The sequence below is a fragment of the Danio aesculapii genome, chromosome 10, assembly GCF_903798145.1.
Source record: "Danio aesculapii chromosome 10, fDanAes4.1, whole genome shotgun sequence".
NCBI classification, from domain to species: domain Eukaryota; kingdom Metazoa; phylum Chordata; class Actinopteri; order Cypriniformes; family Danionidae; genus Danio; species Danio aesculapii.
The window spans coordinates 15,462,972-15,481,500 of record NC_079444.1 but is presented as its reverse complement, the minus strand read 5'-3'; the positions used below and the strand labels follow the sequence as shown (position 1 = coordinate 15,481,500).

Sequence of the window (18,529 nt, the reverse complement as noted above, 5' to 3'; positions counted from 1 at the left end):
AACATTGTTTGATTTTGGTAAACACAAAATATGATACTTTAAAGAATAATTGAAAACCTGTAACCATTGGCATCCATGTTGGAAAAACAAATACACAAGTCTGGTTACAGGTTTCTAACAATCTTTAATATACTATATCTAGGCCCACACGGAATCTGCGCGCACAGAAATCCGCAGATTTATAGCCCATCATTGAGTCTATGTATTTACTTGTGTAAATGGGTTTAATTTATTTTTTATTCAGTTTTTGTATTCATTTCACTAATTATTATTATTGTGATATAATGATAATAATAATTATAATAAAATTTTCATATGATTTATTTACAATACAGTTTGTAAAGTCTTTTAGTAAATATATTATATGAGAGACTTACTTTGTTTACCAAATAAGTGGATCTAATTGGATTTGCATTGTTAACATTAAATAAAAGTTAAAAAGGTATTATTTCTTTATTTCATATATTAAGCTTAGTTATGATACTCCTAAAATCATTCTGCATAAAACTGCTGATTTTTTACAAAATTCTCTGCAGAAATAGCAAAACATATCCGCAGATTCTGTCTGGCCCTAACTATATCTTCTTCTGTGTTAAACAAAAAACTCAGGTTAAGAATGAGTACATTTTAGGGTGAATTATGCCTTTAGTTATTTTAAGGAAATGCATCAATTTTTAAAAGTCAAGTCAACTAATTGCTTACCAACTACCAAAAAAGCTCTGTACAAATGACTACAAAAAGCAAGTTATGAAGTCACTTTAATGGGGGAAAAAGAAACCAAAACATCCCGCTTGGCCAGCATATGCTTATATGTCAATAAAATATTGATTGTTGGCCAAAGATCTCACACGAGTTGATCAAAAGACACACGTTAAACATAAAAAATTGTACTTTATTAGATTGTCTGTGGAACTTTTACACACAATTACTGGGTAACTGTAAATAAGCATTACATTTCAGCAAGTACTTTAGTGAGGATATCCACCATGAGACATCGACAGCGCAACTGATTTAACTGTAATGTGCTGCGATAGTACCAGTCTTAGTAGATTGGCTTCTCCCTGTTTGCATGTCTGACATATTTTTCTAACATTGTTTTAGCCATCTTGTTCAAAGTAACTGGTGAATAAAGTCAGACTTGAGCGCAGGGAGCCACCGTACACGACTGGGACGCAGACTCACAACTCTGCATTTTGGAAGTATGCATGATTTACAGTTACGCAAAACTGCTTTTGTTGAGAAAGGGCATCTCGCCATCGATCTCCAGATGGCAGCGCCTCGCCTCGTGTTTGCTCTACTACTGTTTCCATTGTCATTCAACAGGCATGCAGCTAGGGTCCAGTTCAGCACCTTTATATGTTTTCACATAGCACCAATGTTTTTTTTTGTTCAGATATATTTGAAGTTCGTCAGGACCCTACTGTTGGCATGCACAAACGTCAAATTGAAAACGTCATATTTCTTCAGATATGTATCCTACACATTTCAACCTTTTAAAAACATTACAAGGCAAACCAGGAATATTCATACTGTACCATACATGTTAAACAGAAACTAATACAGTACTCACATTAAAGAAAGTGCTACTAGACAGAACCATTTCTTTCTTGTTTTTCGGGTTGTATAATATTTGAAAGCTCTACAGGAGGACGCACTACATTACATTACCTAAAGATACACCAAAACATTTCTTAAAACTGAGCCATCTTTTAAAATCATCGAACAAACACACTGACTGACACATCTTAAATCCAACTGCAGATGGTCAACACAAATATTAAAAAAGGAACAACCCAAGAGAGCTTGTGAACAACCATCCTGTTTTCTTTTTTTAGAACGTCACATTACCCACACAACTATCAAGAACATTTACAGAAACGTATGCATGTCTGCTCTAGTATTTCCCGAGCTTAAAATATTTCTCTGTTTTATTTTATTTGCGAGGTCATGTTGTCGCATTCGAAACACTTGTTTTCCCCCATTTCTTTTGTCATCTTACATCACACGTACAAAATGTTATGTTTTAAAGATGAAGGCAAACTACGTTGGAACAACATCAACAACAACTCGTAACCCTAAAGTCAATCATTACAACTGCGGTGTAATGATTTTAAGGCCTATGGGTTGAAAACGGTGACTTTGATACATATTATGCATAACAGTCCAATTTGATGAATTCAAGTGTTTAGAGTAACTCTGATATAGCTGCAATACTATAGCATTTTGAAATGGCCTTATAAGCTGACAGATGTTTCCACTAAGACTACAGAACATCTCAAGGACTCGTCGAAATGAAATCAGCCACCAGTGTATTAAACTCTGTGTGTGTGTACTTGAGCAACATTTGTTTACCGCCTATAGACAAAGAAAAGGAAAAAACATCTTATGAACACTGCTCTCTTGTGGTCATGCATTGCACATACACGTATAACAAGCATACTTCTCATTTCTTTGTTGGGAACAAACCTGTACTTAGATTTTTAAAGTGCACATGGTTTATCCATTTCACGCCAGCTTTACACATTTACTGCTTCGTAGGAGAAAAAAAAAACATAAATAGAATAAATTGCCACACGTAGCTTTTACACTACCTTGTTGCCTATCCAAGTTTTAAGAACAAAAAATAATAACTTGACTTATAGTTGATCATTTGGTATCAGAAGTGACTTATATAAAGGGGAGAGGCCTTTAGATTATTACTTATTTACCAAAATAAAATATGATCATGCCTTGATTTTTAATTATTTAATTGGGACAGTAAGGTCTGACTTTGCTTAGACAAAAGTCTTGTTACTTAACAGAAATAATGTACAGTATAGAAGCATCTGGAATGGCAAAGAAAGTGTTCTTGCAGGACTCCCAGAGTTCATCAAGATTATTTGGATTCATCTTCAATGCCTCCTCCATCTTACCCCTAGCCTACTCAATAATGTTCATGTCTAGTGACTGGGCCGGCCAATCCTGGAGCACCTTGACCTTCTTTGCTTTAAGGAACTTTAATGTGAAGGCTGAAGAATGAGAAGGAGTGCTATCCTGCTGAAGAATTTGCCCTCTCCTGTGGTTTGTGATGTAATTGGCAGCAAAAATGTCTTGATAACTCAGGCCATTGATGTTGCCATCCACTCTGTAGATCTCTTACAAACTCCATACTGAATGTAAACCCAAACCATGATTTTTCCTTCACCGAACTTTACTGATTTCTGTGAGAATCTTGGGTCCATGCAGTTTCCAATAGGTCTTCTGCAGTATTTGTGATGATTGGGATGCAGTTCAACAGATGATTCATTGGAAAAAACAATCTACCTTCATCTACCTTCTGCACTTTTCCAAATGATCAACTAAAAGTCAAGTCAACTAAAAATCAAGTTATTATTTGTTGCTCTTAACACTGGGATCAACGACAAGACATTTGTCAGGTAATATATATTTTTAGGCAACTAATTTGTTGATGCCCTTGATAGGATAAAAATCAAGCTAAAATAAGGGGGAAAAAATCAACTATCCTTCTTTATAAACATGTAATCTGAATACTAGGCTTTATGAGCGACACTAGTATATACAGCCTCCAATAGCAGCCCTTTTTTGTAAGAAAATGGTGTGCATACAGTCACAGGAAACAAACCAGACAATGAGAACAATACAATCACAGACTGAATACAGGGTGTCAGAAATATGCTAATCAGACTCCCTTGAAATAACACATCGCAACCTAATCTGATTGAAATAAACCGAGAAGTGCAAAGAGCAAACAGATGAATGCACTTCTGAAAGGCTGAGGTGTTCATTGGAGAGCACGATTGTCACTCGTTCTTACATGGGGCACAAATGAAGGTCCTCTTTGCAGTGGTAAAGCAGGTGAAGCAGCTCAAAGTGCTGTTTGAATAAAGTGCTTCCTGGAGGAGGTGTCTGTTATAGATCAGCAATTTAACACCAACCAATAGAACATACCCATAATTCAGTCATATTAAGGATAAATACTCACTCACTCACACACACACAAACACACACATACACTTGTGAACTGAGGAAAAACCATTAGGTTAGCTGTTGATAGCTGAAACCTCTAAATATGTCAACAGAAGTGCCTAAGCAAATTGCTTTTGTAAGCTGGGCAATTGTTACAGTACAAATAAACAAGCCTAAAACCAACGCAAAAAATTCTAAATTTAATTGTGCTTTAACGAGAAAATAATTGCATGAACGTTCATGCCTCTAATTGCTACAACCCCAGGAAATAAAGTTTTAAAAAGGCAACTAGAGTTAACATGCTTTTTGTGCATTTCAGAATACAACATACTGTAAAAAATCCATAATTTTATGCTTAATAGCTGGGGTGCCGAAAAAACCTGTAAAATAATGGCCCTTAAATTACAGAAATTTACTGTAGAATAACAGACGGTAAATTATAGAAATTCTTAAATCTAAATATCTGGTAAATTTCTGTAATTTAACGTCTGTTATTTTTACGGTAAATTTCAGTAATTTAGCTACCGAAAAAAAAAGTTAAATTACGTTGTTGTTTTTTTTTTTTTTTTTTACAGTGTACAGTACTACTGCTTGTGTTATATTCAAATGAAATTAGGTATGCAAAATGCATACTGTGCATAGTATGCACAATATGTGTTTTAAAACTAATGAAAATGGAAAAACGGACATTCTGGGGATGTGGCAAATTTTATCAAACATTTTAAATAAATTAAAGCTTACTTATTAGCAGTGGGATAAATGTATAAACATTTATTTTAAACACAACTGATGTTTTGAGCAGAATGACGTCATGTCAAAATCTGTGTAAATCCCCAATGCGACAACTATTTTCAACATCACACATAAGAGCACACTCTAAGTTAAAGTTAAAATTGAAATCAGAGGTCTTAAAATTAAAATCATTTACTATTTTATGTTCTCTTTGCTTTTGCAGTTTTCATTTAAGCCCACTCACAGGGGCTGATGAAAATAATATATTGCACACTAGTGATTCAGCATTTGAATCGTCATGATAGAGCTAAAATTCATTATTCTGTTATATAAAGCCATTTCTAAAAGATTCTCACGTTATATCAGTCATTATTTGATGCTCTATAGATTTCACAAAGCCTCATAAATTCGACATTTTTCAGTGGGCTAGTGCGTAAATAACATCCAAATAAGATAAATATTAATGCACTTTTTGGTTTCTGATTTTCAGATGGGGAAAGTAGTTTTGTGCAATGGTAAAGTGTTGCAGCTCTTTTGATCATTGAGATGAAGTCAAACTTCAAGCATCAAAAGAAATAACCTTCACTTTGTACCATCAAATTGCCTACTCTGCACTTGATCGTTCTGAACGATCGTAACTCTGACATAAGTGCTTTATAAGATCTTGATTATTTGATTCCCAGCTTTTAAATTGCACAGCAGCCTCATACGTTAAGCCTGGGAGGAATTACTACATGTAGAGAGACCAAATATGCCCTCTCTATCACACACACACACACACACACACGCACACACTGAAAGACTGCACCTGTTCGGTCCCACACACATACAGCAGAGCCGCTTGGATGCTGCCTAACAGATTTAAATCAACTGCAATAATAGACATGAACGGAAGGGGCCGAGCGGGGAAAGTGCCATCGCGCTCGTCCACTAGCAGAGCAGAGACTAGAGATACAACTAATAACAAGAGAAAATCAGAAAAGTAGTTTGCGTCAATCCTCCTGCTCCTCCGTGTCTGTCCTCTTCTCTTTATGGCAGCTGAAGATGTGTCGCATCTCCTCCTCGTACCTCATGAAGTTCTCGCCGAATCGCGCCCAGGCTTTCAGAGGGACGGTGATGGTGTTCCTGTAGGGCTGCCGGACCTCGCTGATCTTCAGGAACACGCCGAACCGGTTTGAGCCCACGTCGAAGTAAAAGCGTTTGTTGTCGACGCGGAACGACGCCGCCTCGGGGAGCTCTGGAGACTCGTCGTGGTTCCGCGCGCAGGCCCGCTCGGGCTCGTCGTCGCCGTAGTCGTCGATCAGCTGAGACAGCGCGTCTCGGAACTCGATGAGCCCTTGCGCGGGCAGCACGATGGTCTGCTCGATGCCCTGGCCGTAGTAGCCCATGCTCCCGTGTCCTCGGGTGACGGTCTGCCTGATGCGCAGAAACCGTCCGCGCTGGTTCTCCTTCAGGTCCAGGTAGTACTTCCTGTTGTCCCGCTCGATGAACTCACTCTTCAGCACCCGGTGCGTCTGCTCTTCGGACGCACCGGAGCCGTTGGGTGACGCCGCCTGCTCAGCTCTCCGGCGAGAGTCCGGCGCGCGGCCCTGGCCGTTGCTCTGCTCTTCCGGCCGGCGTTCCGCCGCCTGGCATCCTCGGAGCCCGATGTGCGCGTAATAATCGATGAAGTCTCCCAGGCAGTAGCGCAGGTCGGGTGCCATGGACATGGAGAGCGTGAGTTTGCTCTTGCGGATGTTGTCGTGTCTCCCACGGCCGATCCACACCTCGGCAATCTTCAGGAAGCGGCCGCGGGTGCTCTGCTTCACGTCTAGGTAGAAGCGCTTCTTTTGGATGTCCACGCGCTTGGACGCGAGCTCCTGAATGTCTGACGCTTTGCTGCTGACAAACTGCTGCGAGTATCCTGATGTCATTCTGCCTCTGCCTCTATCCGTGCCCCTCCGGTGACTATCGGCCATAATCATTCACGGCGCTCCATCTCTCGGCTCTGTATTATTCCGCTTATCGACAGCTCAAGCTCCGGCGAGTCTCCTCGATTGACCCGAAAATGGCAGCAGCAGCGGCTACGCTTAAAACGGCTCATCGACTTCCTTTGTCCTGATGAAAGGTCAAGCGAAGCGTGGAGGCACGTACCGTTTGCACCATATTTTAAAAGATCTTGTTTTTCGCCTCACCATCCATCTGACACATATTCTTGCCAGCTGGAGTGAGTGTGTGTGTGTGTGAGAGAGAGACAGCGGATCTCTATGGAGGGCGCCGCTGCTGTAGTGCGAATGAACTCAATGACCCAATCCCCCCTCCCTCCAGCACACAGGAGCGCAGCTCAACTCACAGAGCGCTTCTGCGTACTACAGCACGCACTGCGCTGAGCACGCTAACGTATCAAGTACATCCGTGCTACAGAATTAGTACAGAATACCAAACGTCGGATATATCCACCCATTATGTTGCTGCTTTTAGTGTATGATCATGCAAACAACTAATGTCTGAGCCACGTTCCATCCCCCAAATGTAATCCACTGGTGCAACCATTATTTTTAAATTTAATTTCATATCAGAATTATTAGGCTATTTATTCACAACCTCCTGAGACAGAAATAAAACTTGTAACAGCATGGAGGCTCAGTAATTAGCACTGTCACCTCACAGCAAGAAGGTTGCTGGTTTGAGTCCTGGCTGGACCAGTTGGCATTTGTGTGTGGAGTGCATGTTCGCGTGGGTTTTCTCCGGGTGCTTCGGTTACCCCCACATGCAGTATAAGTGAAATGGGTAAACAAAAGTGGTGAGAGTGTGTGTGAGAATGCAAGAGTGTATGAGTTGGCTGGAAGGGCATCCACTTGGTGGTTCATTCTGCTGTGGTGACCCCTGATAAATAAAAGCCTAAGCTGAAGGAAAATGAATCAATAGAATGTTGACAATCCAACTTTTCATCTCTAATGCATGCAAGGGTTGCAATATGCTGTAAAAAATCGTATCGGCCTAGATAACGAATGAATTACATGTTTGCAAAAGTAATCTAATGACCAAAAATAACTGTGTTTTTACAAGGCTGGTTAAAAAGGCTGAAATTCCAATATTCTTTCCCAGTTTGCCATGTTTGTAATGTTACAATGTTGTGAATGGAGCAACAGTTGTATGTAATAAGCGGGTAGTATTTATTTCATTTTCTTTGAGTGGACGTGCATACTTCAACCTATATGTTTTTATTTGGCCAAACGAAATGCTATTTCATCAGAAATGAATGATGAATTCAGGCTCACATAAATAAAAGCACTGAAAGCACCGATTGTCCTAGAGCCATAAACTTAAAATCTGTCGCTAAATGTATGTGACTTCTTTTATAAAAAGCATCTGAATGTACACTTCATAAACAGATCAATCCAAACTTTTAAAGGTCTTAGCGTTTAGAAATAAAACAAATATAAACATGTAAAGCTTGCAGTTTGTCACCACCGCCTAAATCAATCAACGATTTTTTTCACATCACCTCATACTACATTTTCCTCATCAAATCTTGACCAATTAAATACTCTCTAGAACCTGACATGTGCTGCCCCCTTTAAGACGCTTTACATTTGATGCACTTAAGCTCAACCACTCTCACTGGCAGAGCTGTGATAAAACGAAACGCTATACGCTTATTTCACGCGGCCGCCATTTTAAAGAACCAGAGCGAGGCTGTGGTGGGAAGAAACGCGGAAGTATAGGACCAGCACTGTAAACATTGCAGTGACATGCTGTGGACTACAAACCTCCAGCTGTTGCCGAGATTTCAAAATACAGATATGGTGTAAACATCACTTTAATATCAGTCAGTACGTTTAATTTAAACAATTAAAAGCAATTTAGCATCAAACAACATCACAAGCTCTGTAAGAGTAATATGCTCAAGTGTCCTCCTAGGCTTCAGTTCATGGCAGCAGGTAAACAAAGGGGACACTTCCCTGCTTCAGCCTATGTAACTTGGTGAGCGATAAACACTGCAGTCCTTTGTAGCACACCCTCGTGTTGTCCCGGTACTGAAGTTTTAAAACAGTCTAATTCCCGCTAAGTTAAAATTGAAGCGCCGCTGAGCGCGGATGACTCGACTGATCTTCACGGCTGCTTCGCGATCCAGTCTCCATGTATCTTGTGTTTGCACTCAGTTTACCACTCTTCACCCAGTGCAAACACAGATACACGGAGACAGGAGCGCAAGCGCGAAACAGCCATAAGGATCAGTAGAGTCATCAAGCAGATCGCTCGGCTGTGTTTGTGCTCAGTAAACAGCGGAGGGTGAACTGATGACCTTCTCGGCCAATCACAAGCATATCTGTTGAGCACGTGAACACAATGGCCAATCAGCGCTGTTTTAAGAAAGCCATCAACAGTGCTTTAAATGTTAGAGGGAAATTGACAAATTTTCTTTTAATTCAGTAACGTGACAAGTCTAATATAGTGAAAGAATCAGTTCATTAACTTGAGTTTGATAAATGGCATCTAAAACGTGTGTTTGGGAAAGAAAACGTTAGCTAACTAGTGCCGTTTCCCTTAACTTAGCTGAAAATGAGCTCTGATATCCCTTTATATTTTCACCATTCATTCAGAACGGACCTTCGGGTCACTCAGAAGGCGGTGAAATGATAAATTTGTGTCTCTTTCTATTCGCTGATAAGATATACAGCCAAGTACACAACGTTCTAATGTAACTCCCAACGATACTTCCGGGTTTCTTCCCACCGCAGCCTCGATTTCGCTTTTAAAAATGGCAGCCGCGTGAAATCAGTCTATTGGCTGTTTTTTCTTTAACCTGGAGGAGCTACTCTATGTCCCACCCTCTCTATATTTTACAGTTGACATTACGTCAAACATTGAGTAAAAAATGCACATTTCAAAGTACTTCAAAGGGACTTTAACTGCAAACATGTTGACATAATTTATTAAATGATTAGACATTTTCCCAGTGTCATGGTGGCTCAGTGGTTAGCACTGTCGCCTCACAGCAAGAAGGTCGCTGGTTTGAGTCCCAGCTTGCCAGTTGGTATTTCTGTGTAGAGTTTGCATGTTCTCCCTGTGTTGGTGTGGGTTTCCTAAAGGAAAGACATGCGCTCTAGGTGAACTGGATAAACTAAATTGGCCGTAAACTATGGGTGTTGCTGGGTTGCAGCCGGAAGGGCATCTGCTGCGTATAACATATGTTGGATAAATTGGTGGTTCATTCGCTGTGGCGACCCCTGGTGAATAAAGGGACTAAGCTGAAGGAAAATGAATGAATGAGGACATTTTCCCACAATGCATGAAGCCTCTACGCCACTGACATCCATAAAAAAAAATATGTGTCTGATCTACTTCCCTGTACATTACACTGATACCTTTGTTCATAAAAAAAAAAAAAAACATTTTGGCAGGGATTTTGCAATTAAATGCAATATAAAAGCAAATGCGATCCTCGTTGGCCAAGCCGATTGAGCCGCCTGCCAGAGTCCCACGAATGGCAAGAGCCGCCGCTTGTGTTCTATGAATGGCAAGAGCTGCCGCCTGAGTTCCACGAATGGCCAAAGCCGCTGCCTGAGTCCCACGAATGGCCAGAGCTGCTGCCTGAGTCCCACAAGCCAGAGCCGACACCTGATTCCACGAATGGGCTGAACCACCACCTGAGTCCCATGAATGGCTACCAGTCATGTGACTTCCCAGAGCCGTGTGATTTCCCAGTCCCACCAGTGCTTTTTGACCCACTGGAGTTATCTGAACTGCCAGTGTCTTCTGAACCTAAGCCTCCTGACCCACTGGGGTGGTTTGAACTGCTAGTGACTCCTGAACCTGAACCTCCTGATCCACTGGGGTTGTCTGAACTGCGTGCCTCCTGAACCAGAACTGCCTGACCCACTGAGGTTACCTGAACTGTCAATGCCTGCTGAACCAAAGCTCCATGCTCCAGGCCCTTTGCAGCTCCATGATCCAGGTCCTCCGCAGCTCCATGATCCAGGTCCTCAGCAGCTCCATGCTCCAGGTCCTCCACAGCTCTATGCTCTAGGTCTTTCAGAGCTCCACACTCCAGCCTCTCCACAGCTCCACACTCTAGGCCCTCCGCAGCTCCACACTCTAGGCCCTCCGCAGCTTCACACTCCAGGCCTTCCGGAGCTCCACGCTCCAGGCCTTCCGCAGCTCCAATTCCCTTCGCAGCTCCACACTCCAGACCCTCCTCAGCTCCATGCTCCAGGCCCTCCACAGCTCCATGCTCCAGGCCCTCCGCTGCTCCATGCTCCAGGCCCTCCGCTGCTCCATGCTCCAGGCCCTCCGCTGCTCCATGCTCCAGGCCCTCCGCTGCTCCATGCTCCAGGCCCTCCGCTGCTCCATGCTCCAGGCCCTCCGCTGCTCCATGCTCCAGGCCCTCCGCTGCTCCATGCTCCAGGCCCTCCGCTGCTCCATGCTCCAGGCCCTCCGCTGCTCCATGCTCCAGGCCCTCCGCTGCTCCATGCTCCAGGCCCTCCGCTGCTCCATGCTCCAGGCCCTCCGCTGCTCCATGCTCCAAGCCCTTCGCTGCTCCATGCTCCAAGCTGTGTGCTGCTCCATGCTTCTGGCCCTCCTTCCCGCCCCATTCTGCTTCCGCTCTACCACCCTCCTGGATTGCCTTGGGAGTTTCTGGAAGCCACTCTGAGAGGGAAGGCTCTGTCACTATCACCAACAATCTAGGGACTGCAGATCGCTGGAGAACTACAAGCAAGCCATATTAACGAACTACTATTCCCAGCATGCGCGGTGCACACAGCGGTTCCTGATCTCATACTGACAGCACACACATCGCTCCATAATGTCCATAATGACATGATAGCGTCATGCAGTTGTTGCAGATTTGTCAGCTGCACATCCATGATACGAATCTCCTGTTCCACCACATCCCAAAGGTGCTCTATTGGAATGTGATCTGATGACTGTGGAGGCCATTTGAGTACAGTGAACTCATTTTCTTGTTCAAGAAACCAGTGTGAGATGATTTGCACTTTATGACATGGTGCATTATTTTGAGGGAAGCAGCCATCAGAAGCTAGGTACGCTGTGGTCATAGGGATGGACATGTTATTGGCTGATTAGAAATGTGTTAATGAGCAATTGGACAGGTCTACCTAATAAAGTGGCTGGTGAGTGTATATTAAATATATTATAAGTAGGCCCACACGGAATCTGTGCACGCAGAATCTCGCAGATTTTGTCAAATTGTCAAACAGACATACAAAATCAGTTAACTTTTAGCACTTCTTGCTTGTGTAACGTTAAAGTTTAAGGCCCCGTTTACACTGCAGATAAATAGGACCAAATTCAGATTTTTTGCTCATATGTGACACAGATCGGATCTGTTCTATGACCGTGTAAACAGAAGAAAAAAACGCATGCATTCGGATATTCAGCGATTGGTTTCAGGTCTCCTTCATATGTGGAAATAAATCGTATATGTGACAATGCGACTGTCATGTAAACAGGCAGATTGGATTTATTGAGGCGTTCTGTTCTGATGATCATTAAACTTGTGACAATGTGGTGCTTCTCCGCGGTTTAATGATGTAGAAGGAAGAGCGTGTGTGGAGATTCAACAACAACAACAACAGAGGAAACATGGAGGAAAGTGGTCAGTCGCCACAATTTGCTCCCACCAGACCTGAGATCTCTCTCGTAACCACACATTCCTCTGAATGGTGGAGGACAGCATATAAACCATAAGCGCGAGCTGCGATGACGGCCCTTTCCTCCTCCGCCTCAAAATCATTTTAAAGTTGGGCGAACTTCGTGTTGTAACTTTTGCTTTTTGTCGCTAATAATACACTCACTGCGGGCTACACATAGAACAACTTTATTCTCTCCAACAACACCAGTGAGCACACAGGCAAAGGCTACATCAACTACACACACACACACGCGCATCAGGGCCATACCATTACGTAAACTGCGTGGGGGTAAATCTGGACTGAACCATTCACTGCTTATACTATGCGTTGCATATTCCAACGTGGCTAGTGTGGCACAGATGCTAGAACCCGCGTTTATGCATGTATCGTAAATTTTACGGCAAGTGTAAAGACATGAATTGGATATGGGTCACAATTAAAAGAATGTGCAAACGGACAGACAAAAATATGTATACGGAATTGGGCATCAAGACCTGACAGTGTAAACGGAGCTTAAGTTTGTGCGGGGTAAATTTATTAATCCTTTTTTTACCTAACGTACGCTGAGTAACGTTATGTACTGTTTCTATGGCTTTAAATACCTGGCTAAGTTGATACTAAAATGCTTTAAGGTTAACAGTAAATGATGAAGTTTACCTCACATTAAACTTATCTAATATAAATGTCCTTATCCTTGGCTGCATTAACAGTTTAGCTTTCATGTTTTCTTCACATTAATGTTATAGTCTCTGCTCCTGCTGACCCTGGAATTAGGAGACCATCAAGTGATAATCCATTTACACTGGCAGAAAAAGTACAAATGAACAAAGAGGGCCGTTACAAATTTTATTGTTAAAGGTTTGCTGCCTTTTTCTACTGTGGAGAAAGATTTTTCAATGCCTAGACAGGAACCAAAAACATATTCAAAATAAGTCCATGCGATATAAGTGGTTCAATCATAATTATATGAAGCTGCGAGAATACTTCTGTGCTCAAAGTAAACAAAAATAAATTTATTCAATGATTTATCCGTGAGAGGATCAGAAAGCTATTGGATCAAATACAAAATATCTTCATTTGTAGATAATTAATGACAGAATTTTAATTTTTGGGTAAACTAAACCTTTAAGCAGCAGTAAGCCTCACAAATACTTAAAATTGATTGACAAAACTGCTTGAACTTGATTAAAACTGTTTGCACTAATATATTGTGTTAACTACACTTTGTTCATTTTGTGCTTTTGTTCCTTTGTTTATTGGTCTTAGAGATAAGGCTGCTGTGAAAAGGGTCACGAACATCCTGAAAAAATAATCTTGTTAAAATATATTTCTTAAAATAAAAGTATCGAAAAAAGTATCGTTCGGAACCGGTATCGAATTCAGGGTATCGGTATCAAATTTTGGAACGATACCCAGCCCTACACAAGATGCACATAGTTTCAATAAACAGTCTTTAACAATCATTAAATATTGTTGTTTAAAATATATTATACAGGTTTCATTATGGTTTATACATAAGTGTAGAGGGAACAGTTCAGACAGTGGATACACTGAACTAGTTTTATTTATTCATAATGTAGGTTTACTGTAATTTTTTTCTCACTGCACATCCCCATATAGCTGATATATGGCGTGATATATGGCAACATATGCAAATTACAATTGGATTTCACATACTGTATATAAAATCTCATAATAGTCAATAATTTGTCAAAATAGTGCAAAAATCACTGTTTACATTTTTTCAACAATATCATACATATATACATACATACACACACACATATATACACACGCATATATATAGATAGATAGATAGATAGATAGATAGATAGATAGATAGATAGATACACATACATATATACACACACACACATATATACATATATGTGTGTGTGTGTGTGTGTGTGTGTGTGTTCACATACAGCCATATGGACACCTATACAAATTATAGGTAATATATTACGTAACATATATATACATATTTGTAATTCTGATAGTTTAAAAAAATGGCAATATTTTAACATGTGTGACATATTTTATGCATGTAAAATTCATGTGAACTATTATGTAACATATGTAATTTGCATATATTTCTATATATCAGATTTCTATTTTGGGATCTGCGTTTCCATCAGTCTGGTCTTGTGGATTTTGGCACAGGTTCTCCTCTACATCACAGTGATGTTTTCATTACACAAAAATCTTGGAAAGAACCTTCTGTCAATGTGAATCTAAGCCTGACATTGGTCTGCTGTGACTGGGCTTTCTTACATACAGTACAATAATCTCAAATATGAAAACATTGTCTGTAAAAGTGGTACATGGAACAAAGAAACCATAAATGTGGAATAAGGATGAATAAAGATAAAATATATAGATAATGTAGTCCAGTTTGGTCATCTTCTTTGGTAACTGATGTCATTTGATCTATCCTAAAACGTTCATAATCTAAACATGTAATATTGTACATCAGTTTCCTTCAAGAGTAATGCAACAGTTATTTATCATGTTGAATGCTTGTATCAGTTGATAATAACATCATGTTAAGTAAATGTATACGCATTTATTTCAAATGTAATGTTTGAGTAACATTTTGAAATAGGATAAATTTGATATTTAATTGTATTCTATTGAAAAGCTGATCTTAGTTAATGAACAAAGTATATTTGACTTGTGTGTATTGTGTCCAAGCATTTGAAAAAAAAAAAAGAGTTAAGAGTTTTGCAAAAATGTGCAATTTTGACAATGGTTGTGAATTTTGTGTCTAGAATTTTGAAAATTGACACCAGAGTTCTAAAATTTGTGGCAAAACGATTGTAAAAAAACTGTAATTCTAATAGAGATTTTTGGAAATCACCAAGCAACCTTCCCTCATTGTCTCATGACCCCCACTTTAGGAACCACTGCTCTACAGCACACGTGCCTGGCAAAGCCTTACAGCGATAGTACACCCCAAAAATGGAAATTTCTTCATTTACTGACACTCAAGTGATTTTAAACATTTATTTATTTTTCCTACTGTTGAACACAATTTTTTTTTCTGAAAAATGTTGAAAACCAGCAGCCATTGACATCCATATAAAAAAATACTATGGAAGTCAGTGGCTGCTGCTTCCCAAATTTTTTCAGAATTTGTGTTCAACAGAAGAAAGAAACTCAAAACAGGTTTGGAACAAGATGAGGAGGAACTTATGATGAGTTAATTTTTGTTTAAACTATCCCTATAATGTCAAAATTCATGCAAACTTTTCTGTAGCATGAAGGCTAAATGACTAAAATACATGCGTCAAAATTAACATTCAATAAATTCTCTGTAAAATCTCACAAACATGGATCTCCCAACACCATAAGTGACTAGTGCACTGCATCTCTCCCTCTCTCTCTATAAAAATGGGTACATATTAGCAGAATATGTCTTCACTAAAAGAATAACAAAATACTTGGCTCATACTTTTGGACAATGAACATAGAAATGTCACTTGTTAGATCCAGCAACTCATGCGTCATCACAAGTTTACAAATGGCATTTTATTAAGTGTTGTCGATTCAATCTTTCTTTTGAAAACAAAAAAGAACTCAGTACTTGTGTGTTGTCTGTGTACACATAAATCCACCTCTCAGACTGCTTTGCAAGAATTCAGGACTTTTTTGCTGCTTATTGCACTTAGACGATCCAACAACAATTCTGTCAAAATGTCCCAGTGATTATTTACTTAAACTAAAGTCACATAATGGATTTGCTCTTCAATATTTGGACTCTCAGTAGTGATTATTAAACCACACTGAACTGAGCTAAACTGAACTGAACTTAAACACTACAAACTGAACTACACTGTTCCAATTTACTATGACCTTTTATGTGAAGCTGCTTTGACACAATCTACATTGTATAAGCGCTATACAAATAAAGGTGAATTGAATTGAATAAACAAAGTCAGTAATGCCTAAAGTAAAGGAACAGTTAAAAAAGTGCATAGTGACAGCACTCTCACACAGTTTATCATCATTGTTAAATCAAACAATAAAATACAAATCACTCACTGCTCTTCACTTACTATCCATTTCATTATTCCATTTCTGTCAATTATGATAATTGTGATTTAATGTGAAGAAATCTTATTGACAGAGAAGATTGCTGTATAATCCGTATACTGTCTAGACATGGGATGATAACCGTTTTCAAGGTTTCAATTTTATGTTATACCATTCCTAATGTATATGTACATGTTTTTTTGTTTTTTTTTAACAATGTTTTTATTTAGTTTTTTAGGTCAACAGTATCTTCAGCAGAAAATAACCCTCCATATCAAAAGCTACTGGTCAACATTTGAGAAACATATCACTTATAAACCAACATCTTATGCTGCTATGTGCATCCTACATTCTCAGAAATAAAGATACAGGAGCTGTCATTGTGGCAGTACCTTTTCAAAAGGTACATTTGTACCTGAAGGGTCCATAATGGTATCTCAAAGGTACTTTTTATATACATTTAGGCGATAATATGCACCTTTGAGGCACCACTGTGGACTCTTTTGGTACAAATATGTATCTTTTGAAAAGGTACATGCCCCAGTGACAGCTCCTGTACCTTTATTTCTGAGAGTGTATGTGCTGTGCACCTGAACAGTGCAGTCGCTTACTCACTTAATATCCAAGAAAAGAAAGATATCCAAAGATGCCTTTTCAAGTAAAGAAATCTGTGTCTAACTAATAACTATAACTAATTAAGAGAGTCAAATGGCCAAATTCTGATTTCGGAAAGTTGAATGTGCTGGTCAGTTTTAAACTGTAGCAGATTAACTTACTATTTTTTTCTAATGATATATAATGTTATAAATTTGTATTTTAAAAATATTTTTTTTTTCACATTTCTTTATTCTTAATCTTTAGGAAATATTTTTGCTACATCAAAAATTGTGACTATGATGACCATCCGACAAGCTAATTCAGCTAAAAATAGAGCTTAAAATTGTCAATAAAGTGCATTATTAAATCTCATAAATAAATAGAAGATGAGGCGTATAACTGCAAAAAAAGTCAATTTTTTGAGAAAAAAGAACCACCCCTTTCAGCAGGCTGGCTACGGGCCTGAAGTAAGGAGTTTGTACAATGTAAAACCCCCAAATTTAAGGTAACTCAAACCATTTGAGGAAACCAATTGCAACAAGTTCAAAAACTAATCCTAATGAGTACTGTGAACTTAATCCATTTGAGTAAACCAAGCAATTTGAGCACAGTAAAACCCAATAAATGGAGAACTCAAACCAACTAGGTACTGTAAAACCCAATAAGTTAGGACAACTCAAACAGTTTGAGTAAACCGATTGTTACAAACAATTTAAGTTAAACAACTAATCTATTTGAGTACTGTGAACTTACTCCATTAAAGATGAAGTAATGATGTTTTTAATTAACTCATTTCCTTCAACACTGAGTTCAAAACTCTTTAAATGAGTAACTTAGAATTCAGTTTCAATGATTTTTGAGTTAACCACACTCATTTCATTTAATAAAGTGTTGGATTTTACAGTGTATAATAACTCACGTTATATTATAAAAACATTGAATGTCGTGTTATGTTTAGTCTTCAAAAACATGGGGAACATGAATAGAAATGTAACACGATCTCTTACCTTAGAAAAAGTTCATTAAGACGTACCTGAAATAAAAGGGGACAAACGCGTTGTCTTAAATCAGTATCTGAGATTTTGTTAGTTTATGTCGGTGTAACTAACATTAGTCGTTATTTTTCAAGCCTGCTTCTAATCTCTTACCTGAGAAAAACAAACGGTTGTCAGACGTTAAAACTGTACGCGCTCTTTCTGTCAATCGCTGCTGTGAAATGGGCATTTTACAAATTTGTGACTGACACTTAACGTTAATTAACTATTTAAAATAGCAAAACAATCTAAATGTATGCAATTTAATTTAGTCTTCTGGTAATTAAAACATGGACCAATGCAGTTTCTTTTCCAATAATACATGGCACTCTTCTCCTAAGGGGGTTTTCCTCTCGATTTCTGTCATTTGAGAGTTTCTGTTCTGATGTACTCACCGTGTTAATTTTTCTCCAGTCCTGCAGGTGGCGTTACTCGATATTTCTGACACGAATACAGCGCGGGAGAGTTTGGCTGAAGTAACTGGAAATGGTACGTATAAATACAAATTCATATTTAAAACGAATA

At 39.3% G+C, this 18,529-nt stretch overlaps 3 protein-coding genes across 4 annotated transcripts in view; 1 reads left to right on the top strand and 2 right to left on the bottom strand.

Annotated features, from left to right (window-relative positions):
• The window catches only part of LOC130236146 (uncharacterized), a 37,772-nt gene that overhangs the window by 18,818 nt on the left and 425 nt on the right, over positions 1–18,529 (bottom strand). The window lies entirely within an intron of this gene.
• Positions 793–7,026, bottom strand: purg (purine-rich element binding protein G). The gene has a single exon (XM_056466746.1). The coding sequence runs from the start codon at positions 6,660–6,662 to the stop codon at positions 5,691–5,693; it is 972 nt and encodes a 323-aa protein (XP_056322721.1). The 5' UTR covers positions 6,663–7,026; the 3' UTR covers positions 793–5,690.
• Positions 18,414–18,529, top strand: part of wrn (WRN RecQ like helicase) — a 79,123-nt gene continuing 79,007 nt past the window's right edge. For both annotated transcript variants that reach the window (XM_056466745.1, XM_056466744.1), the window contains exon 1: positions 18,414–18,493. The gene's annotated coding sequence lies outside the window, so the exon portion shown is untranslated. The remainder of the gene's footprint in view (positions 18,494–18,529) is intronic.

Bases quoted from the DNA above. Each gene is read 5' to 3' on its own strand.
- purg (XM_056466746.1), bottom strand. From the start codon at position 6,662: ATGATTATGGCCGATAGTCACCGGAGGGGCACGGATAGAGGCAGAGGC.